A 23,792-nucleotide genomic window follows, 5' to 3' on the forward strand; every position below is an offset into this window, starting at 1 on the left:
GAGCTAACTCGAAAGCCAGCCGCATTGGCACAATGACACGCACTTGCCTGCTGGCACCAGATCCAATCCCTGCACTGTCCAGGGCAGGTAAGGTTGCTCCAGGAAGCACAGGGGTAGAAGAGAGTGCCGGGAGGGCATTCTGGGGTGGGCAGGAGGCATTTCTGGATGGGGAGGGCAGATCAGGGAAGGATCAGGCCCAGGAGGAGACAGGATTGGTGGCAGCAGTGCACCCCATATCCTAACCCCAGTCATACTTGGGCTGCTTGGATTTGTGCCAGCTAAACAGCTGGCACAGATACAAATAGCCTCATAGGGATGGCTGGGGCTTTAGATGGGGCAAGGGGGAAAATATCCACTTACCCTAAGGTGACTTCCTGTCATCTTCTAACCTGTGTAGTATACAGCGCAGGCCATGCAGCCTGGCTGTACCAGCACAAGTTAGGATTGTGCTCTAAAATGGTTTCTGTGAATTTGTAAATGAGAATTTCTGCCAATTCAATCTCTTGCATTATAATATTTGAGTTCACAGGAATAGGTCTCTTGTCAAAGTTCTCACTTTGTCCACACTGTGTGACTGTAAAATATGACGCAGTCCAAGAAAACGAACATTTTTAAACTTCTCATTAAAATACTGCAGAAGCAAGCTAAAGGAGTGTAGCATCATGACATCCATCGCTCTAATGAAGCAATCCACCCTGCTGAGTGGATTCCTTCACAGATTCTTTTGTTAGAGTACTACCCTTTAAAGATGTCATTTTACACCACCTGCAACAGAACAATGTGCAGGTGACAGGTGACATGAGAAGAACACTTATATAAGGGACTTTGTTGCATTTAATAAGATAAGCTAACAAAGAGCTGAGTTTGCACTTGAAGTTTCTAAATCAAGCTGGTCTGGACACCTGCTAAGGAAAGAATCGGCTGCAAAATCTGGGGATTTAAATGTGACTTCCAATAAGGTCCTTTTATAAGTGTAGCATTTGGGAACTTCAATAATAGATGCAGTGTCATGTATCTCCTGCAGTATCACCAACAACCTCTTAAACTTCACACTTCAAATTTAAATCAATCCAGAATAATAAAATATTTATATTTTTCTTTAAAAATATCACTAGCATCACATCATGGGTAACTTTCTTGAAGCACATTAGATGAGGAAAGGAAGAATAGATACTTAGCCCATAAAACAAGGCATGCATCAATAGCTCTCTCATGCTCCTTTATGTGTCATAGATCACATCAACATTCTCCCCCTTAGATATATCATTTGTCTGGTTGGGCATGTTTGGTATTGAGAAGTACATACATTTTTAAAATGGGTTTTGCTTTTTTAATGGTTTGCAATACATTTAAAGAAAACCTTGCCTTGTTAAGCATAGGTTTAGATGACACCCCCAAACTTCCCTTTTAAATGCATGGGGAGGAAGCATACCATCTGACTACTACCTAATCATGGGGTGGAGCAGGGATCATCTGAGCCACCCCTTTATTTGGGGTTTAGTTATCACTTTCATTTTAAATAAATGTTTATTAAATGTTTAGTTTTTAAGCTAAAGGGGCATTGAAGGGCTGTTTTAAAAAACCACACACTCCACGTGATGAGGTGCCAGGAGAGATGCTCCTTCCTCACTCAGTTCAGGAAACAAGTCAGAGTGTCATCCAAACTGGCTTGCTTTGATTTGACACAAAGAAAGGAAATGGAAGAGCAAGGAGTCCTTCCTCTAGAGAAGCATTTCCCAAACTGTGGGTCACGACCCAATGTGCAGTGGGTCAGTGCTCAATGCTGCACCTGCAAAGCCTTTCTGGGAGCCCTGGAGGTCACTTACAGGTTGCACCGGGTTTGCAACCCACTCCACTGGCCTCCACAAAACACCTCCCCCAAGTGACCAGGAGCAACTTTCAGTTTACTTCTGGTTTGCGTCTGTAACTTCTGGTCACTTCTTGGAGATTTTCTGGACCCGCAGAAGTCAATGGAGTGGGTCCCAGCCTCTGGGAACTCCTAGAAAGGCTTTGCAGGTGCAGCACTGAGCATTGGATTGCAACCCACTGCAGAGGGTTGCCCACAAGGTAGGACACAGCTCTCCAAAGTTTGGGAACCACTGCTCTAGAGGAAGGACACTTTAGGACTCTCCAAAGTTTGGGAACCACTGCTCTAGAGGAAGGACACTTTAGGACACAACCCACTATTTCTTTCCTTGTACTGATAGTGCCACCCATTGTCTGCCTATGATAGTGTCACCCATTATCAGTTCACCATCAGCTTTCTCCATCACTAGTGCGTAGGTGGGCAAAGAAAGGTGTACAGGTACTGTGCGGCTTTTGGAAGTGAGATGCAGAACGAGACTCCAGGAGGGAAAAAGCCTCAAACAAAAACAGGTACATCCCCTACAGTGCTATGGAAGCAGTTCTCAATCAGGAAACAAAACTTAAGTTCTCATGCTAGATAAAATATTCTAAAAATCTACTCCTTTCAACATCCATTTCTTCGGTTTCCAGCTCATACTGTTTCATGGCAACAAAATATCGGACAAATGTGTCACCGAGGGCTTCCCTGATACACTCATCTTCCTGAAGCGCAACAAGAGCATCTTCCAGTTTGAGAGGAATTTTTGAAACTCTGAACTGAGCACCATTCTGCATCGCCTCTGCTGTATCATGGGAGCTCAGTTCTCTCTTTATACCATCAAGACCTGCAGCAATAGTCGCAGCCAGTACCAAATACGGGTTTGCTGTCGCTGAACCCAGCTTGTTTTCTATTCGAGGTCCTTTCTCACCGTGACTCTTGATGTTAAATGCACAACTGTTGTCATTCCAGGCCCACTTGGCATTTACAGACTCCTTTGACTCCTTACCATATGCACTGTAGCGTTTACGGCAGCCAGTGGTTGGTGCCAACAGACAACTGAGAGCTCCAGAATGCACCACAAGTCCAGCAAGCCAATTATTTCCTGTGCTGCTGATCCCAGAGTCTCCAGAACTGGAAGAAAACAAATTATTTTGCCCACTGCTGTCCCAAAGGCTATGTGACAGGCTGCCACAGTTGCAGAATCCATTCTCAGTGAAAAAACTGGCGATATAGTTGTATTTTTTGGCTACTTCCTTAGTGCCTGTTCGGAAGGTAAAGGCACTGTCAGCAGCACCGATTCCAAACTCTGGATGAAAAGAGACCTCCATTTGGCCAGGCCCTGTGGAAGAAGAGAAGCTCTCTATGTTTGCCCCAGCATGATACATTCCATCAATGAGTTCTTGGAGGAAAGGTTGGTCATGGTTATTCAGGATAGTTGCTGCAGGAAAAGATATGGTCTTTGAATTGACAAGTTCAGCAACACCATACATACAAAACTCATAAGTGAAGGCAGAATACAGGGCAAAGCCGTTCTCCTGGAGCCGGCTCAGCTGTTGTTTGGCAATGTGCCTGGGTGACGTCAAGAGAGGATTGCCCATTACCGTGAAGGAATCACATATCACCCGTGCTGTTTGTTCAGTCCATGGTAGCGCTCGAAAAGTGGATAAATCAGGTCGCAGAATTATGTCACAGTTGAAATTGCTGGCACTAATGAGGTTTATTTCATTATCCTTTGGATTCAGAGTCAGTTCAAGGTAGCCTCTGGGCATGGCAACACCATGAATTGCTTTGGCCTAAACAAAGAGAAGAACACGCTTTAGATACTTGAATGTTGCCATTAAAATGTATAATTTTTGTTTACAACTGGAGTAAAATTATGCATAAGGCTTCAAGTTCTGAGTAAGAGTTAAATAAGGCCACAGCAACATGCAGTGGCAATCCTAGTCCTGGTGCCTCCCGGGGCCATGACCGCAACCTGCCACCTCCCCCCCACCCCAACGGCTGGGCTCCCATTCCCTGCCAGAGGCCTGGGAAAGCCACACGCTGCCTCCCAACCCTCTGAAGGCCTTGTAAAGTCCTTAGAGGGCCAAAAAGGCCTGGTTTCACCAGAAGTGACATTTTTCAGCCCATAGAAGGCCTTATGAGTGCTGCTTTCCCGACCCTCAGAAGTGATGATTTTTGGTCCTCTGAGGGCTTTACAAGGCCTTTGGAGGGTCAGTGCATAGCTTTCCCAGCCCTCAGAACGCCTCTGGAAGAAAGGCCCTCACAGGGCGGCCCTGAGATTGGCACGCCAGCTGACTGAGTGCTGCAGGGGAATGCTGTGGGGAGGAGGTGGTTGGCAGTATGGTGCCACCACTCCAAGTCTGGCACCCAGGGCATTTGTTCCCCTTGTCTCCCCCTCAGGTACACCACAGGCAACATGCTCCATAAAGGAATCACATACTATAGATTATGGATTAGAGAGTTCCATTAAGTCTACCCAAAAGTTTGCAGACTTTTATTTGGTTTATAATGGAGATCAAGATAGACTTTGGGAAGAATGTGGTATCCATGATATGAAGACTCAGTCCATAGAGCTTTAGGAATCAAATTCATCACATTGAATTCCAGTGGGCCGTCCTTATCTGTGGGTTTGCACCTGCAGGTTTGACTCAGTGTGTGTGCCAGACCTGTGGTGGAAAGCCTCACCTGCCCTCCTGGGCGCAGGTGGAAGTGCCTTCTGATTGCATCCTGTTGGTGTTCTGAGGCACAGGGAGGCTGCACGTGGCTTCCCTGGGCTTCAGAAGGCCTCCCAGAATTCCTTTCTGATGCCTCAGGGAGGTTTCAGAGAGGCACTTTGGTTTTAAGGATACAAGTTAGTTCTGACTACACTGTTTATATATAAATCAATTCAGTGGCATTTGCTCCTAAATAACAAACTTTGGACGCAGTCCAATATACAGGTGTGCATGGCTTAATGAAGCTAAGCGGTTTAGCCATTGTGCAAACATTCTTAGTGCACATCGCCATCTAGTGGGTCAATCTGGTATAACCTATCCCTCCTAGGCTATAAACCTGTACCAACCTCCATTATAATCTTATTAAACCATCCTATATGTGGTCTGTCATTGGCTGGAACATTGTTATGTGTTGCATACCTGTACATGCCATTATTATTCTGAGACATTCTATCTTGGACGTGGCATTCCCACTTCTCATTCACTAGAGAGAATGTTTCCTAAGGTGGCAGTTGCCCTCCATAGGGTGTTGTTTTTTTTTAAGTACTTGCATTAAGCACCATTGACAAATATAAAAAAATCTGCAGATCAGTTAATCGGGGCAACTTTTTAGTTTTAATCAGTTAAAATGTTTTAATCGGTTAAGCCAATTGATTACTCAGCTAAACATGGCAGCCCTTGAGTTTAGATTCCTATTCTCTAGCAGGCAGCCCATAGGTCTCTTGAAACCTGCCACATTTCACTGAATGGTCTGCCAGACCACTGCTTTTTACTTTCTGCAATACTTTGTCTCTACTCCTTCCTCTGATGCTCCCTGCAGCCTCGGATGTGGCCACTACTGAATGCACCACACTATAAGGAAATAGGTTGCAATGGCCAGGCTACAGTATATAGATAGAAGTTGTGGCCGCACATGCAAGTTGTGGCCCCTGGGCAGTGTATTCAGAGGTCAAGCAACCTGACTGTCTAAGGCTGCAATTCTATACACACTTTTCTGGGAGGAAGCACGCTGAATATAATAGGAGTTACCTCTGAATAGACATTCATAGGCTCGTGCTATGTCACCTTGGTTTAGATTATACACAAGACAACGCTTCATACCTGTGAACTCATCTTAACATTCCACATGATTTTTATTTTGAAGAATGCCAGATGATTGATACGCTCACGTCAAGTTTAATTTGCTGGGGCTGGAGATAACTCAAAGAGATACAGGTCACTTTGAAAAAGCTGAGCAGGCACCTGCACTTTGAATGACTGATTGGAAAAGATGGTGCTATTACCCCATCACCTTTCATGAGCATTAAACTGCCTGGAAGAAAGTTTATTTCGGTGAATACCTAAATTACATCAGTGAATGAAAATTGCCTCTTCTAAGTCTAAGAATTAAAAGATGTAGCAAGATCTGAGAACAAAATAAAGAAATAAAGAAAAAATAATAAAGAAAAAAAATAAAGAAAAAAATAATCAATTTTTTTGTTTGTTTCCAAGGAATTCTGAAATGAAAGCAAAATGCCACTAGATTGCCACACACATTGGTGTTTTTTTCCTAAGATCGCCCAGAGAAATGTGAAATATTCATGGCAAGATTAGAGCTAAAGTACAGCATAAAGCATCCATGCTGACTAGTACATAAACATTACACCAAAAAGTCCCTCAGAGGTCACTGCATTCTCTGTATGTACTACCAAAAGCTTCATAACATGACTCATATTTATTGGGTCACCATCTAGCCAATGCTATTATTAAACCACCATGTATTTCAACAGTATTTCTTATCCGATTTAATAGCTGAAAAGGGAATTCTTCATAATGCAAACGGTTCCCATGCTATCACTTCAGTGTCTTTTGTTTTTTGCTCTTGGCCTCATTTTACAATTTGATGATGTCAAATAAAACAGAATTGTTGTCAATGCTGTACATGTAAAAAAAAAAAGATATATCTGGCAAGTGAGATTCTTGTACGTATGTAAAGAACCAAAACTGTCAATTGCCAGGCTTCCTTAGTTAGATTGGCATTTCTGCAGGGCAGAGGAGCGACTGCTGTGGAGGTGAAGGAAAGCGAGAAGCCGAAATCATCATATAGTTCTGATGAACGAAAGGGGACATATTTGTAAGCTTGAACTCCATTGCACATGATGCAGTCATTGCGAATTGTCTCTGTGCATCTGGGAGACGTGGAAGACTTGCAAGAACAAACATAAAAACATACCCGAAAAAAGCGAGAAGGGATGCTCTTTGATCTTGACACCCCATGGAGGTCTGCAGCTTCAAACCTGACAAAATGTATGTTGTCCCTGGCCATTTGTTCTTGAATGCATTCAATCTCAGAGACCAGTCGAAGAGGGATGTGAATGCCAGAATTCTTTATACCAGGATCTCTGCCATGCTCTTCAAACAAAACAAAACATAACCACACTTAATCATCTTATTTGCCTGAAATACTTATTTGCCTAAATACTGAGTGTTTGTCAACCATGCTGCTGTAATTTTTTTCTTCAAGCCAGCACATAATGTCAACAGGTGCATTTAAGCACACTAGTCTCAGTGGCTACTGGCTAATAATCCTATATGCAGTTTCCAGGGGGCAAGTCCCACTGATAAGATGGGACTTACTTCTGAGTAGACATGCATAGGATTGCACTGTGACTCTGTGTTAGACTGTGATCAGTACACATCTTAAGGTTGAACAAGACACACCATACAAATAAAACTGGAATATACACGAATGATCTCAGAGGAAACCATGTGTGTGACTTGCAAATGGTGAAGGAGCATCTGTGTGTATGCTAGGGACATCTTCTAAGTGGATTATGATGAGAATATGAAGATGAAGAGAGGGCAAGATGGCAAAAAGAAATTGTGTCTAACAGCTTGTGTCAAAATTGTGTCAAACTTTTCCGAGTGATGAAGACCAGAAGTGATTGTGAGGAGCTCCAGAAGGATATCTCCAAACTGGCAGAATGGGCAGCAAAATGGCAGGTGTGTTTCAATGTAAGTAAGTGTAAAGTAATGCAGATTGGGGCAAAATATCAAAACTTCACATATAGGCTGATGGGTTCCGAGCTGTCTGTGACACATCAGGAGAGAGACAAGTCGATGAAAGTGTCACCCCAATGTGTGGCAGCAGTAAAGAAGGTCAATTCTATGCTTGGGATCATTAGGAAAGGTATTGAGAACAAAACGGCTAATATTATAAAGCCGTTGTACAAACCTATGGTAAGGCCACACCTGGAGTATTGTGTCCAGTTCTGGTTGCCACATTTAAAAAAGGATATAGTGGAAATGGAAAAGGTGCAAAAGAGAGCGACTAAGATGATTACTGGGCTGGGGCACATTCTTTATGAGGAAAGACTACGACGTTTGGGCCTCTTCAGCCTAGAAAAGAGACGCCTGAGGGGGGACATGATTGAGACGTACAAAATTATGCATGGGAAGGATAGAGTGAATAGAGAGATGCTCTTTACACTCTCACATAACACCAGAACCAGGGGACATCCACTAAAATTGAGTGTTGGGAGAGTTAGGACAGACAAAAGAAAATATTTCTTTGCTCAGCTTGTGGTTGGTCTGTGGAACTCCTTGCCACAGGATGTGGTGATGGCATCTGGCCTGGATGCCTTTAAAAGGGGATTGGACAAGTTTCTGGAGGAAAAATCCATTACCAGTGACAAGCTATGATGTGTATGTGCAACCCCCTCATTTTAGAAATGGGCTATGTCAGAATGCCAGATGCAAGGGAGGGCACCAGGATGCAGGTCTCTTGTTATCTGGTTTGCCCCCTGGGGCATTTGGTGGGCTGCTGTGAGATACAGGAAGCTGGACTAGATGGGCCTATGGCCTGATCCAGCGGGGCTGTTCTTATGTTCTTATGCTGCTGCTCTCCTGTGTTTTTAGTATGCTGTTATATCGGCTTTTACAATTTATTGTTCTGACAGCAGTGTGATGCAGCTGCAAAGAAGGCGTATGCAATTTTAGCATTAACAGAATCGTAGCTTCCAAGTCACAAGAAGTTGTGGTTTTGCTTTACTCTGCACTGGTTAGACCTCACCTGGAGTATTGTGTCCAGTTCTGGGCACCCCACTTTAAGAAAGATGTAGCCAAACTGGAGCAGGTTCAGAGAAGAGCGACAAGATTGATCAGGGGGCTGGAGGACAAGCCTTATGAGGAAAGGTTCAGCCTGGAGAAGAGAAGGCTGAGAGGGGATATGATAGCTCTCTTCAGATACCTAAAGGGCTGTCATATGGAAGAAGGGAATAATTTCTTCTCAGCTGATTCTGAAAGTAGAACTAGAACTAACAGGTACAAACTACAAAAGAGGAGATTTGACATCAGGAAAAATTTCCTGACGGTAAGAGTGATTTGGCAGTGGAACAGATTGCCGAGAGAGATGGTGGACACTCCCTCACTAGAGATTCAAGCAGAGGCTCCAAAAGCACCTGTTGCAGATGCTCCAAGAGGATTTCCTGCCTAAGGCAAGGGGTTGAACTAGATGACCTATTAGGCCCATTCCAACTTTATGATTCTATGATGATTCTATGACTTATTTGAAAACAGCTCTGGGAGCTCCTGGAGCTGCAAAAGTGCAGCTCAATCCTCATAAATAAACCAAATAAATAAATAAATAAATAAATAAATACTGGGAAGATTAATTGCCATCCCAAAAAATGTATTTATGCAACAGAGCCCTACAGATTTCAAATCAGCTTCTGGGGCATTTCTTTCTGGCAACTCACACTCAATTTTTACAGTCATTAAGCAGCAGGAAATGTTGCTTCCTTGTCTGAAGAGGTCTAATGAGGGCCAGGCTCTCTGCCACTCTGTTTTGGATGATGTGCAGAAATTTAACTTCTTAAAACCCTGGTGGCGGCTTACGCCTTCATCCCTGGGACCCTGGCCTTTATGCAAGTTCCATGTGATTCTTACCACTGGGAGTCCAACTGATGTTCTCCCCCAATTTTGAATTTCAGGGTGAATTTCACTGAATGAAACATGCAAACGCATATAATAAAACCCAGCTGCCGTTTTTGTCAGAGAAAAGCCACTTCGGGTTGAGGCAATTCGAAGAGCAAAACAGCAAGGGACCTTAACCCCATATGATGCTTTTCTGATTGAATTCCATCCCCTGCCAATTCTCTCCCCTCCCCCTCCCCCATGTAGTTCCAGATGCATATTGGGGATATGCCATTGAAAGCCTACAGGAAGAATCCCTCTCCCTGCATTCCCTGCTCCAAAGTGCTCTTGATTTTCAGTAACACAATAAATTGGTGGAGTTTGCCAACCTTGTTTCAAACTATTATCAGGACCTAAGTAAACATTATAAACAAAGGCTTATGATGACACAATAACACAAAATTACTGAAAATATCCCCTCCACCACTTGTCCACTGAAAATGGCTTCCTCCTTAAGTGGCATTTCTGTCAGCCATTTGTTACTCCTGCATGTGAAGAAGAGCCATTCTGAAATCAAATGTACCTTCCAATCAAATGTTGTTTTTCATTTGATCTACAGATATGAAAACAAATGCAAAAGCAATTGCACATAGCCTGTGAAAACTGCTTTTTGTTTTGCCCTCAGACCAAAAGAAAAGAGAAGGGAAGGGGTTTTCATGGATCCTGAGTTTGTTTTAAAGAGCTTTGAAGAAGGTCCTCAAGGAAGAGGAGAAGATATGGAAGCCTCATTCACCACCCTGAGTGATTGCTCCCAGGTAGCCCTAACAAGGGGAAGTTGTGTGCCTCCTCATGGAATCAAACCACACACCAAAGAGGGAAGGCAGCCATAGAGCATGGCCTCCTTAGAGAGATGTCAGTGCCTCCCTAGCAGCCCACAGCATTCTGAGAATCACTCTTCCAATACTACAAGACCTCAAAGTGACATCATTGGAAAAAGGAATGTCTTGTGCATTCTTGGGTGACAAATATCCTTTTTCAACCAAGCAGCTATTAACAAGTGAATCAAATCCCATGCAGATTTCCTGTAATTTAGACTCCAAAATTAGTCCAACTGGCAGCGCAATCCTAACTTCACATTTGCCGTAAAGCACATTTGCGCCTCCTCACGAGCAAGCTACACCAGCGCACAGAGGTGCACTGGCACACGGAGGTTGAATCCAGCCTCCGTGGTAGCTTGCATGGCGAGCCTTGTGTCGGCCCAGCTAAGCTGATGCAAGGCTGTGGGGAGGAGATGAGGAGGAGGCATTCTGGGGCAGGGGGAGGGTGGGCGGCCCTCGGGGTGGGTGGGAGGGTGGGAGTGGGAGGCAGGGCTGGGACCCAGCAGTTATGTTGGATCCCACTTCCAGTTCCTGGGGAGCTCAGATCAGCTTCAAGCTGTTCCACATTCCTCAGATGTGCCACCTCAGGAGGTAGAGGTGGCACAAGTCCAAGGAGACCGATTGGGTCCAGGGTGGCTTACCTGGAGGTAAGGGGAAATGCTTGTGCTGGATACCGCGCAAGCTTCTTGGCTTGCCTGTTCCAGCGCAAGATAGGATTGTGCCCTGGGTTATCCGAACATGCTTTTTTGATGAGCAAACCATTCTGCGAAGTTCACTGTACCTACTGCAGGAGCAGCAGCTGTCATTGCTTAGGTGACACTGGCTCCTCTTGGCTTTGGCTGCAGATGGGGCTTAGCCTTCTTTTGACCATCACAGATCCCACCTGGAGACCCCAAGAAACGCTTCTGCACAGGAGTGTTCCACACAGGGTGGTCATATTTGAAAGCTGCCTACCAGATCAGGAGACTGGCCTGGTCACAGGGCATTCCAGATGTCTGCCAGTGCTCATGTGGTAACTCTATATGGATAACTGAAGATTAGGCAGATCCATATGATAAACACCTTTCTAACAGCAAAACAGTGACCCAAATAGACCCATCAATCACACACACAAGTATCAAAAAGTCGAAGGACACAGTGGACCCAATCCTATCCAACTTTCCAGCGCCTATGCAGCCATGCCAACAAGACATACACACATGCAGAGCATCCTGTAGTGGCGGGGGGGAAGGAGTCATGGAGGCCTCCTCAAAGGAAAGGAATGTTTCTTGCAGTTGCATCAACACTGAAAAGTTGGATAGGATTGGGCCCACAAAATCCTACGTTTTTCAGAGCAACCTTTACTCATTTTCAAATCATCAGAAAAGGGGCTGTCCAAACTAAACAGGTTCAGGAAGAAAAACTGAGCAGATAGATCATATGATAACTACTAAGCAGAAGGAGAAACACACAGTTACGTATTGTGCCTGTAAGTGTCACACGCATACCAATAACCATTCAGGGAGTGGTTAACCATTCAGTAGCTTCAGGGAGTGACCTGGATCAGGGCTGTGTCATGGAGGAAAAGGCTACAGTTCCCTTGTTCATGAGCTTTGGTCCCCTCAGCCTGCTTCTCGACACTGTGCACAAGCTTTCCCCACCAGCCTCTTTGCCACCGATGCTGCACATGGCAATGGGAGCCCCTCACGGACATGAGCTCCACCTATAGCAATCAGTGTCTCCATTGCTATAGCAGTGAGGATGCCACCTTGATATTCCAGGGCAGAGGGGCAGGTGGAGAGAGTCTGTGCACATTACAGCTGAAGATGTAAAACCCTAACTGCACCCAATGAGGAGGAGGGTAGGGGCAAGGAACTGGTTCCTAGGCAGCTCTCCCCTGCGAGCAAGGAGATTGGGGAGCCCAGGGAAGCTATCCCAATGGGAATAGGAGAGCTCAATCTCTTTCCTTCTGAAGCCTAGAAATAACTATGAGGATCCTTTTCTTTTTTCTTGTATTGTGCAAGGGTGAGCCCTGACTTGCAGCCCAGGCCTCTTCAGTCGAACACAGCTGTTTTCAGCTGGTGAGCCATGGCACGCCGGTGTGGCACAAATGGTCCGCATGTGTGCTGTGGGAGTTTGGGGGAGGGTCATTTATTAGTAGAACCATTGGGGATGTGTACCCCCACCGGCAGTGCAATGGCCTTGTCAATTGTCAAAAAAACTGATGGTGTAACCTGAAAAGTGTAGTGCCTTATCAGTGTGCCATGAGATGAAAAAAATTGAAAATCACTTGTCTAAATGGAGAGGACAGAACTAAACTCCTCCCTGGTGATGATGAGAGCTCCCCCTGGTGGAACAATGAAACTCTAAGCACTACACCTCTCCTAGCCGTGATCTGAAGCCACACCATTACATGATTGCTTTCTGAGAAAGGAAAAGCCATGGAGAGTTCTAAGTACAAAACTTCCATATCACATCTAGCTTGATCCGCAGCGCCCTCTTGGAATTAATGCAGATATCTTGTTCGCCCATCTGGCCCACTGACCTCTGCAGCAACTTTGGTCACAAATTGGGAAGTCATCAATGCAATTAGCAATGGTGGCAAGATGCTAGCTTGTCATGCAGATTATTTCACCAGCTATTGCTAAAAACACTGTCCAGACTAATCCATCACTTGTAGATAATCCCAATATACAACAGTCTTGCCATTAATTTATATTTAGTGCTCTGAAGAACACTTCACTTCTTAGTAGTGTTTAATTGGTGTTCCTGGCACTTTACAAGTAGATTCATTATTAAACTCTGTGCACAAGCCGTCTGCAGTTCTTGCACAGTTGTTTTGAAATCAAGGTATTCCATAGGAGTAATAGTTGTCAGCCATGGGACCACACAAGAACATCTAGAAATTGCTAGAAAGGGTTATCCCCCCCGCAAGCAGAGATATTTCAACACACACTGAGTGCTTATCAAAGCTTTTGAATGTCTAGAAGGAGCCTCAGGGAAATGTCGCCAGAGCCTCATTTAAACAAGGACATATTTTTATTGTCATGAACAAGTCAAGACCACTTGTGCCCAATGGCTTCTGAGGGGCAGTCTAGCTCAGCGATATGCCTTGATAAAGGGAAGTAGCAGAATAAACACAATTAAAAAAAAAAAAAACCATTTCCATGCACCAAATCTGTTGCTGCAGATTTGCCTTTAGGTATATGTGCATAGGAACTTTCCATTCTGTCCAGTAGATGTAGGGGCAGGCAATCCTGGTGACTGCCTGGAGCACTGAATGTTGCACTTATCATTAACAATTGGGGGGATGCTGCATAAGATTAGAGTAAGCATTATTTTTTAATTTGCCTATATGTGACATATACAAGCAGATGTATGTTTGTATATATGTCACATACAGGCAAATTGAAAAAAATGTTTTCTCTATTTTTTTTAGTTGCTAAGGCAAGCATAATGACATGCATAAATACAGCTTTATAGGAATTAACATTGTAAGTCATATCGAAACAAAGCTTGTCAGGTCTAAGCACAACTGAAAACAATCAGACAATGTACTTATAATTAACTGGCATTCCACTAATTTCAATGGGACTTAAGGAACTCAACTTTCTTAAGGCATTTCTGCCCAATGTTGCATATATGCAACAGGGATCAAATGTGTACATCTGTGGGCTGGGCAGAAATGGGTTAAGATATAACCCTGTGTTCATATTATATGGTTGGTTTTAGAATGGTACGTTTGTTATTGGAAGCCACTTTGAACTTTTTGGAAAAGTCATATATCAGAATTTAATAAATAAAATAGCTCACAGTAGCCTGAGGGTGAAAGCTTAACATGCTTACCCGGAGTGGGATTGATCTGAATCCCTGGAGTGCTGCTTGTGGTTTGAGAAGACGTCCGTTGTCTCACAACAGGGTGCTCCGTGTCCTCACTTTTGGATGGTTGTTTATCCAACCCGACGGAGCTGTGAACCAACTGTGGTTTCCCAGCTTGCCCCCCTCCATGCTTGTGTGCAGTGGGGACTTTCTGATCACCTCCTCTTAAATGAGGGTGAAAAGTCTCAGCAAACCTACTTGGTTTCTCAATAGGTTTTAGCAGGAGGGTGCGGGGAGAAAAATCACTGGGCTGACCACTGGTCCTGGCTCTGGTACTCAGTAATGGACTATCTCTTAACAAGTTTTTCAACTCTTGCAAAGTGTCCTTGGAAATCCCAGCACCCAGGCTGAAAGAGTCATTCCTTTCTTTTTCCTGGGTTGATGCATTATCATCACTGTTCTTCTGCTCAGATGTGTGGGGTCTATATCCATACTCTGCTATAACAGGTTTGTTTTCGTTACTTGCTGACGGCTGTCCATCCTCCCCACTTTTTGCTGTATTTAGCCACATGAGTTCCTTTTCTTTGCCAGCTAAGTCTGCTCTCAGTGCTCTTTCTTCTTTGCATACTGTGTCCATCCCCCCCAGATTTTCGGGACTACTTTCACAAAGTTCCTCTGGGCCTTCTTTAAGAGTGCTGTTGCCTCCTTCCTGCAATGTTGGGAAGCCTGGTGGTTTCTGAAGCAGCTCACCTGTGTGGGGGTCTACATGACCAAGCATGCTTTGATGAGGCAGAGGATCAGAAGTATTTGGAGAATGGGAAGTGTCCATTGTTTCACATCCTGCTGGGGGGATCTGTTTCCCAGTGACTGTGACTGCTCTTTTTCTCCTTAATCCACATACACAGTTGCCATCAACTTCCTCATTTTCATTTCCAGCAGTGCTCTGCAATCACCAGCAAATATCAGCAACACGTTCCCATCAAATAAAATACCCACTCAGAGCTGTTCCCCCTTTTAATGTATATTTTATACACTTTCATATCATTTTATAGCCTTATCCAACATCATTTTGATCTGTCCAAAGATTCAGTAACCTTTTTCCTACCAAGGAAGAGATAGAGTTCCCAGAGCAGAAAGCAAATATTAAGTGATCCACAGTTTACCCTAGAGCAATGTTTCTCAACCTTTGCCTCCTCATGTACCACTTCTCATTGTCTATCTTATCTTAAGTACCACCAATACCAGTGCTGTCAACCCACGGCCCTGCCCCTTTCAGTCCAGGTACATGGAAGCTCCCAGGGAAGAGGGAAGGCGAGAAATGTTTGCGGCCAGCTGGCCAGCAGCTCACCAGCTAATTATCTGCAGTGCTACCCAAACTCAGCTGGTGAGCAGGAGCCTGCCTGAGACAGAAGCTGATCCTACAACCAAAATTGGCTTGTACAGCAGAGGCAGAGCTTCACGAGGGGGGGTCAGCTCTGCGTACCACTAGGCAGGAGCTCTTGTATAACCGGTGGTACTTGTACCACCGGTTGAGAAATGCTGCCCTAGGGCAACAAGAAAACAAAAGCGTGAGTGGAAAATAATCATCAGTGTTTCATCTCTGCATAGAAGTTAGGTGATATGGGAATCCTTAAGGAAATTTTTTAGAAGAGAATTGCTTCCTTCCCAACTGGAAATCAAGCCAAGGGAATTTTTAAAATAAAGAGTGCAATCCTAAGCACTTGTTGGACCAGCGCAAGTCCATTGCACTGCCCCGGGAGGGTTGCAAACCTGCTGTAAAGCACATTTGCGCCTCTGTGCGAGTCAGCTGGGCCAGTGCAGGAACACGTGCTGGTCCCCGGAGGCCAGGCCCAGCCTCCATGCTAACCAAGCCTGGTGAGTTCACACTGGCTTTTCCAGGTCAGCATGAGGGTCTAGGGGGTGGGCAGAGGGTGGGAAGGAAGCAGGAAGGAGGCATTTTGGGGCAGGGGAGGGCAGGTAGCAGTGGACTAGGAGCAGGAGGCTGGGCCAGGATACAGCAGTTATGCCAGATCCTAGCACCTTTCCTGGGCAGTGCAGAGCGGCTCCAGGCTGCTCGGATCTGTGCCACTTCTTCAGGTGGTGCAGGTCTGAATAGACCCATTGGGGCCACTGTGGCTCTTCCCAGGATAAGGGGAATATTTTCCCCTTGCCTTGGGCTGTGCCTCAGCCAGCCTCAAACCTGCACTGGATACAACACAGGCCCGCCGGCCTGCCTGTTCCAGTGCGAGTTAGGATTGTGTTGAAAGTCAGTGCTGCAGCATGAAGAAATAAACAGAGCAAACAGTAACCATCTGAAGATATAGTTACCTGTACTTCAGTTTACACACTTAAAATTAAACATCTATGGCTGGAGAGAGACTGTAGTCTTTTCAAGAGACAAACAGGATAACAGAGGACCCCTCAATGGAAGTGAGTTGTCAGGATGAGCATAATGGGGTGGAGATGGGCAGAACCATGTGGAAGCAGGCAGAGCCAGGGGTAGGTCAGATGCAGGGAGAGGCACCTGGTGTGAGCAACTGGCATTGGATGCTATCCTCTCTGGAATGAGCCAACACATCCCCTTTGTCTCCTCAGGCACGCACCAGCTAAAGAGCTGGCACAAGTCCAAGGAGATCCATTGCTGGTCAAGGGACTTACAGTGGGGTAAGGGATAATATGTTCCCTTTCTCCGCCCAAGCCTACTGATCAGCCATTACCACCACAACCTGCAGTGTAGTCTGTTTTGACACAACTGCAAGTTATGGCAGGGAAAACCATAGAATTGGACAGATAAATGGGTTAGTATCTGCTAAGGGGACAGGTGTGCACCTGCTCTCCCTCCCCCTCCATCAATAGAGGAACTCATGGGGCAGCATTTTTGGAAGGGGATTCAAGTGGTGCAGGGGCACAGGCTGCCACTGGGCTGGGGCTCCTGCTAAGACCATGTGAGGAGTATGAGCCAGGAAAAAGGAAAGCACTAAGAAGTTGGGTTTAAAAGGCAGTTTTTCAATACCTCAAGCAGTCACATTAAGAAATTATGAGAAGGCTTTTCATATTGACACAGAAAGAAGGTCCAAACCACCTCACTGAAAGGTCCACCCACCCCAAGGATGGGAATGGCCGGACATAAAGTGAGGAACACTGAGAACTCAGGGGCTAATTCTCAGCAGCTGGCTCCTCCAGCAGTAGACTTCCAGAAGGCCCTCAAAGTTCATTCCCTCTTCCCAGCAAGCAGGTAGTTGAGAATATCAAGCACCCTGATTCATTTTTCAGTAGCTACCCCTCAGTTTTCAGTCATAGCCCCAGGCTGCAACTTACTGAGAGTAGGTTGTTCTACCAGGTCCAGATTTATATGTTAGTATCACCTCAGGTTCCAAGAAGGTGAGGTCATCTCAGTGGTTGTTCCCTATCTTCAAAACATGCTTTTAACGTTGCCGAATCTAAATCAGATCTCAATCAGGTCCTTCAGTGTTAGGTCTGGTGTTTAGAAGACAATTGCCCCAGGACTGCTTTAGTGTTGAAATCAGGCATTGGGTTTCCTTTGATCTCAGTGTCTTCCTAGGCTTGACACAGATGTTTCTGGGTATAGTACTTCTCTGTATAGTATCTGTAGAGGTATGATTTTTCAGTGATAATGAAATAAAAAGACACAACACCCCTTTCTCCACTTCTCATTTTTGTAAAACAAGGAAACAAAAACCCAAAATTTGAATGAATGAATAAGTAAGTTAGAGCCCAATCCTGGGCTCAGCATGCTGGCTCACCACCAGAGCACACCTCTTGGTGCCCGAGCTCCACCACCAAGCCGTGGTAAGGTAAGCGGAAGTGTGGAGGGAGACAGGGGGGAGGCATTCCGGGGATGGGGCTGCATCTGCTGAAACTATACCACCAATATCACCTACCTAGTACATTTTTAAAACCATTATAATTTATAGCTATGATTTATTAAAATGCACCCTTGGAATAAAAACACATAACACCACTTTCTGCCCTTTTTCCTTGGGGAAAAAATGAAACGGGGGGGGGGATGTTTAAGAACACATCTGCTTTTCAAATAATATACTTAGAATCTGAATTTTTCTGGGAAAAATTAAACATTAAAATGTTTGACTAGAATCAACAGAGTCACAGTGGAGAAAAAGAAGTGGGTGTTGTTGTTTTTCTGCTAGGTATTTAAGCAGGGGTCTTGGATGGTTCCAGGCATCAGTCCCAATTCAAATAGTATGACCAAATGGATAAACTCAACAAGGCATACCTCATAGAATAAGTATTTATGGATTGCCAGCTAGTCAGAAAAAAAAAACAGCGCCTACTTCTGTGCCATTATCAGCTGTGTGATTATCTGCAAAGACAACAGATGTAGCTTTTCACTGCAGTATTAGCACTGCCATTGTCCACAGATAAATTTGCTGTTAAAGACACAAGAGCAGCAATCGCAAAAAAAAAAAAAAAAATTGCTCATAAAAGTTGCTATTCTCTTGGGGCACAGTCCTAACCAGGTCTACTCAGATGTAAGTCCTATTTTGTTCAATGGGGCTTACTCTCAGGAAAGTGTGGGCAGGATTGCAGCCTTGGTCTCTTTTGCTCTTTTCCTTTGACCCATGCCTGATTCTGAACAAGAACAACACTTGCTTCATAGGTCAAGAGGCTTAAGCTACAAGGGAGAGAATGACTTGTAGTTGGGATGGCTGTGCACAGCTAGATTTTTTTCTAGCAAGGGTTCTGTCTTGACAGGGAGAAAATAATCAGCCAGGTTTTCATCAAGTTGATATGCTGTGATGGGGGATCACTGGTTGAATTTCTGCCTCTTACTCCCCCATGAAAAGTGCAATGTGCCTGTGTGGGTGAGAATCTTACAGCACAATCCTATGCTTGTCTCTCAAGAAAGTGTGTATAGGATTACAGGCCTATAGATTTTTTTTTAATCCAGTGAAGGATTAGGGCACAATCCAATGTTTGTTTTTTAAGGCCTCTTGTCTTCACTAGAAGTGTTAATCATACATTAGCTCTCTCCCACTGAAATCAAGGAAGGGCTTTGAAGTCGCTGGTTCATGCCTCTAATTTATCGATGCCTTTATTGCATGAACAGAGTTAATTCCCTTCCCAACAGCCAGAGGGCTGCAGTGTACACAGCTAGCTCACATCCTTGCTTAGCACAGAGAAGCAGCTGATTTAGGAGGCTTTAACTCCACTTCAAAGGAAAAATGCTACTGCTTGCTAAGCATTCTGCACATCAAACACTCCAAACTTGCCTATCAAGCAGTTGTGAGATCCAAGACATGAAAGCAAATTCTGGGCTGTTTCAGCTCTTACCCAAAACTGCATGCACAGCTCATTTCCCAGATACATAGGAATCTGCCTTCAACCAAGTCAACCCATTGGTCCACCTAGCTTAGCATAAGAACATAAGAACATAAGAACAGCCCCACTGGATCAGGCCATAGGCCCATCTAGTCCAGCTTCCTGTATCTCACAGCGGCCCACCAAATGCCCCAGGGAGCACACCAGATAACAAGAGACCTCGTCCTGGTGCTCTCCCCTACATCTGGCATTCTGACTTAACCCATTCCTAAAATCAGGAGGTTGCGCATACACATCATGGCTTGTACCCCATAATGGATTTTTCCTCCAGAAACTCGTCCAATCCCCTTTTAAAGGCGTCTAGGCTAGACGCCAGCACCACATCCTGTGGCAAGGAGTTCCACAGACTGACCACGCGCTGAGTAAAGAAATATTTTCTTTTGTCTGTCCTAACCCGCCCAACACTCAATTTTAGTGGATGTCCCCTGGTTCTGGTATTATGTGAGAGTGTAAAGAGCATCTCCCTATCTACTCTGTCCATCCCCTGCATAATTTTGTATGTCTCAATCATGTCCCCCCTCAAGCGTCTCTTTTCTAGGCTGAAGAGGCCCAAACGCCGTAGCCTTTCCTCATAAGGAAGGTGCCCCAGCCCCGTAATCAGCTTAGTCGCTCTCTTTTGCACCTTTTCCATTTCCACTATGTCTTTTTTGAGATGCGGCGACCAGAACTGGACACAATACTCCAGGTGTGGCCTTACCATCGATTTGTACAACGGCATTATAATATTAGCCGTTTTGTTCTCAATACCCTTCCTAATGATCCCAAGCATAGAATTGGCCTTCTTCACTGCCGCCGCACATTGGGTCGACACTTTCATCGACCTGTCCACCACCACCCCAAGATCTCTCTCCTGATCTGTCACAGACAGCTCAGAACCCATCAGCCTATATCTAAAGTTTTGATTTTTTGCCCCAATGTGCATGACTTTACACTTACTGACATTGAAGCGCATCTGCCATTTTGTTGCCCATTCTGCCAGTCTGGAGAGATCCTTCTGGAGCTCCTCACAATCACTTCTGGTCTTCACCACTCGGAAAAGTTTGGTGTCGTCTGCAAACTTAGCCACTTCACTGCTCAGCCCTGTCTCCAGGTCATTTATGAAGAGGTTGAAAAGCACCGGTCCCAGGACAGATCCTTGGGGCACACCGCTTTTCACCTCTCTCCATTGTTTGCACTGTTTGCACTGACTGGCAGCAGCTCTTCAGGGCTTCAGACTGGACTCTTTCCCAACTCTACCTGCAGAGCAGGTGCTCAGTGACTAAGCTTCAGCCCCTCCCCAAATCAGTACATCAGTTCTGAACAAACTTTTTTATTTTACCTTTCGAGTGGGATCATCGCTATCCATTTCAGGCACATTTTGCTACAAGCTCCCATCCAGTACAGTTAAGGAAAGAAAAACACACCTCGTATTTATAGAGATGGGTACAACAAGCATGAGTTAGCACAGAATTTCCATCAGATTCTGTCATCCAAAAGACTCTGGCTGCTGATGAACTAGAAAAAGCAAGCCCGAAAGGGTGACAGGCAGAATAATTTTAAAGCAGTCAAGTGACAAGTGGACATTTCTAGATTACTGACTGCCTGGAAGCAAAAGACAACAGTAGGCACAAAACTGTTTTGTTTGACTCTTATCTTCACAAAAGAGTTTGGGGTTTGCATTACGTAATGTTTTAGGGGGTTTTTTGTTCCCGAACACAACCTATTGTTGCTTTTCTTAGGAGTTAAATTGCAACTGAGCACTCCCAACAACAAAACCCACACGGCAAGAAGAGCATGGCACCGACCTGAGTCAGCCAGGGCACTTGTCTCTCTTGTTCACTATGCTTAGGTTTTGGCAGCTGTTGTTTCGCTCAGCACTTTGTGAAAAGATTTCAGAATCTTGTTGAACAAACACATTTACATTGTCCCTGCCTTTTCCCACATTGTAGGTTAGGATAAGGATTGAAAGCATGTTGCTAAATGGGCATTTGGGCGATGCACTGTTAACTGACTTTGTTAACTGACTCAGCAGGACAATAGAGAAAGCTGAACAGCCCAGCACAAATCTTTCAGGCGACGCTTGTTGCAATTCACGCCACGGGAGCCGCAACTGCAACGCTGAAGAAAATGCACTCCGCTTTTATACGCATTTTGTAACAGGTGCAATAGAGGGCTCAGCTAGCTCTATACAGCATGATGTATGTATTTTATACAGCATGATATCACAAAGACGCTTACCTGGACACGTGGTCTTTGGTTACAGATCTTTGTCTTGGACACAGGGCTTTCATCTCGATAGCTTTTCCACATCTACATGCAACATCCTCAGAATCCATTTCCATGGTCAATCAGCCACTTAACTTCAGCAGATAAGTGCTCACACAAACAGTGTACTCACCTAAACATTGTAATATATGAACTACCCCTTCAATGAACCGGAAGACTGCAAACATTTTCCATTTCTCTCAAACTAATCATGGGATTCCTCTTGAGTTTCCGCAGCTTTCTTTTGTATTCATGGTCCCCTTAGAGCGAACTGAACATAACTGAACAAATACGTACTGTCATGGGGCAGGTAGTCTCTTAAACCTGCAAGGTTCACCTTGTTTTTGGAGTGGTAGTTGAGGTCATTGCTATAGGTAAGCTTGCCTGGTAGCAGCAGATGATTTCTGAAGAACATGTAAATGCTAGTAACAAACAGCCCAATCCTAACTAAATTCCCCCACTTTGATGCGGCTGTGCCAGGCTTACACCCTGCAGGGGAATTCACATGCTGAAGATCTCCACAAGGTAACAGGACATTTGTCCCCTTGCCCCAGGGGAAAAGCCCCAGCCCATGCAACAGGTCTACTTGAACCTGCCCAAGTCTGCATGCACCCATGTTGGCAGATCAGACCCAGGAAGGGGTACAGGATACAGCATGTGCTGCTGCCACTAATCTCACCCCCTTCCAGGTCCGATTCACCCACACTTACCTCCATTGCTGCCCTCCTCCACCCTGTTCCATCCCTTCCTCGCCCTCCTCCACCCTTCCCCCACTCCTGTGCTGATTGGCATGGAACTTACCGGCATACAGAGGGATGGTGCAAGCATTCCCGCTGGCACTCCTAACAGACACGCTATCACGGCATGTTTTATAGCACATTTGCGACAGTCGGTGGTGATGGAATGCGCTCTCCACTGGTGCACAAGGGGGTAGGATTGAACCAAAAGCCATGTTTAGTTGGTTTGTCAATGAGAAGAATACAAAGGGAGCAAATTTGATTGAAAGAGTGTGTGAGCGGTGTGTACATGCATGCGCATGCACTAGATGTGTGCCTGTGCATTTCCTGTGGAGAGAAAGCAGCTGAGGGCAGGGTTCTGATTGGGACAGTGGCCACTCATTAAAAGGTTAAACACATACATGCACCCCTCCAATCAAATTTGCAGCCACCCAAGGCTACTTTCCATTTTAAAAAAGATCAGGCCTTTGTTATATGCATTTGTGGATAAGGTGTAGTATAGTTTGCCCCCTTGGCCTACCTGCTGAACTGCAAAACTTGCTTACCCAAAAAGAAGAGAAACACCATTCTAGAACTTTCATTAAGTTGTTGAGTGGAGGGAAATGGCCTCTGAGATCATGTGACGGATCACAGTTTGGGCACCTGAGCATGGTAAAGGCTCTGCACAATTCTTGGGCATGCATGTGACACAGGTTCCCATTTGGACTGCCTGGATGTGATTCATTTAATTCCAATCGGTCAAGATTTCAGTTTTAAATCCATGCTTGCCTTTAGTTGTGTTGTCAAGGGCAATAGAAAAACAATCAGTGGGATGAAACCAAATCACTATATGGGTGAATTGTTCACTGGTTGTTTGAACTCCCCATCTGGGTACTGAATCTGAAGCACAGAGGCATGAGCCTGTCTACCCTGGAAGCAGAACCAAGTTGAATGGAAATAAATTGTGATTTTAAGAGAGAGAGAGAGAGAGAGAGAGAGAGAGAGAGAGAGAGAGAGAGAGAGAGGTATAAATTACCTTGTATATATATTTAAAACTTGGTCAAATATAATAATTGCTGAGGTATCAAGTATTAGTTGCAGTATTTTTTCTTTTGCTTTATTTAAAAAAAAACCCTATTAATTTAAGTACTAAAGTTCATGATCCTCATTCATCAGTAATTTATAGAGAGCAATTGATGTTCATAGAAAATTAAAAGTTCGCCAGTAGAAGCACCATCTTTTTTATATCTTAGGCTGTGCTTAGTTAACTGTTTCATGGCTAGCTTAAACATTAACATATGCAATTCTTACTTGTGGTTTCCTTGGTGTGCACCCAGCT

At 44.8% G+C, this 23,792-nt stretch overlaps 1 protein-coding gene across 1 annotated transcript; it reads right to left on the reverse strand.

Moving 5' to 3' along the window:
- Nucleotides 1-2,439: 2,439 nt before the first annotated feature.
- LGSN (lengsin, lens protein with glutamine synthetase domain) lies at nucleotides 2,440-21,814 on the reverse strand. Its single transcript, XM_066622700.1, has 5 exons — nucleotides 21,711-21,814; nucleotides 15,616-15,676; nucleotides 14,160-15,075; nucleotides 6,776-6,981; nucleotides 2,440-3,639 (listed from the first exon to the last, which is right to left on the reverse strand). Exons 1-5 carry the CDS (start codon nucleotides 21,812-21,814, stop codon nucleotides 2,440-2,442), a joined length of 2,487 nt encoding a protein of 828 aa, XP_066478797.1.
- Nucleotides 21,815-23,792: the final 1,978 nt, after the last annotated feature.

The sequence above is a fragment of the Tiliqua scincoides genome, chromosome 1, assembly GCF_035046505.1.
Source record: "Tiliqua scincoides isolate rTilSci1 chromosome 1, rTilSci1.hap2, whole genome shotgun sequence".
NCBI lineage: Eukaryota > Metazoa > Chordata > Lepidosauria > Squamata > Scincidae > Tiliqua > Tiliqua scincoides.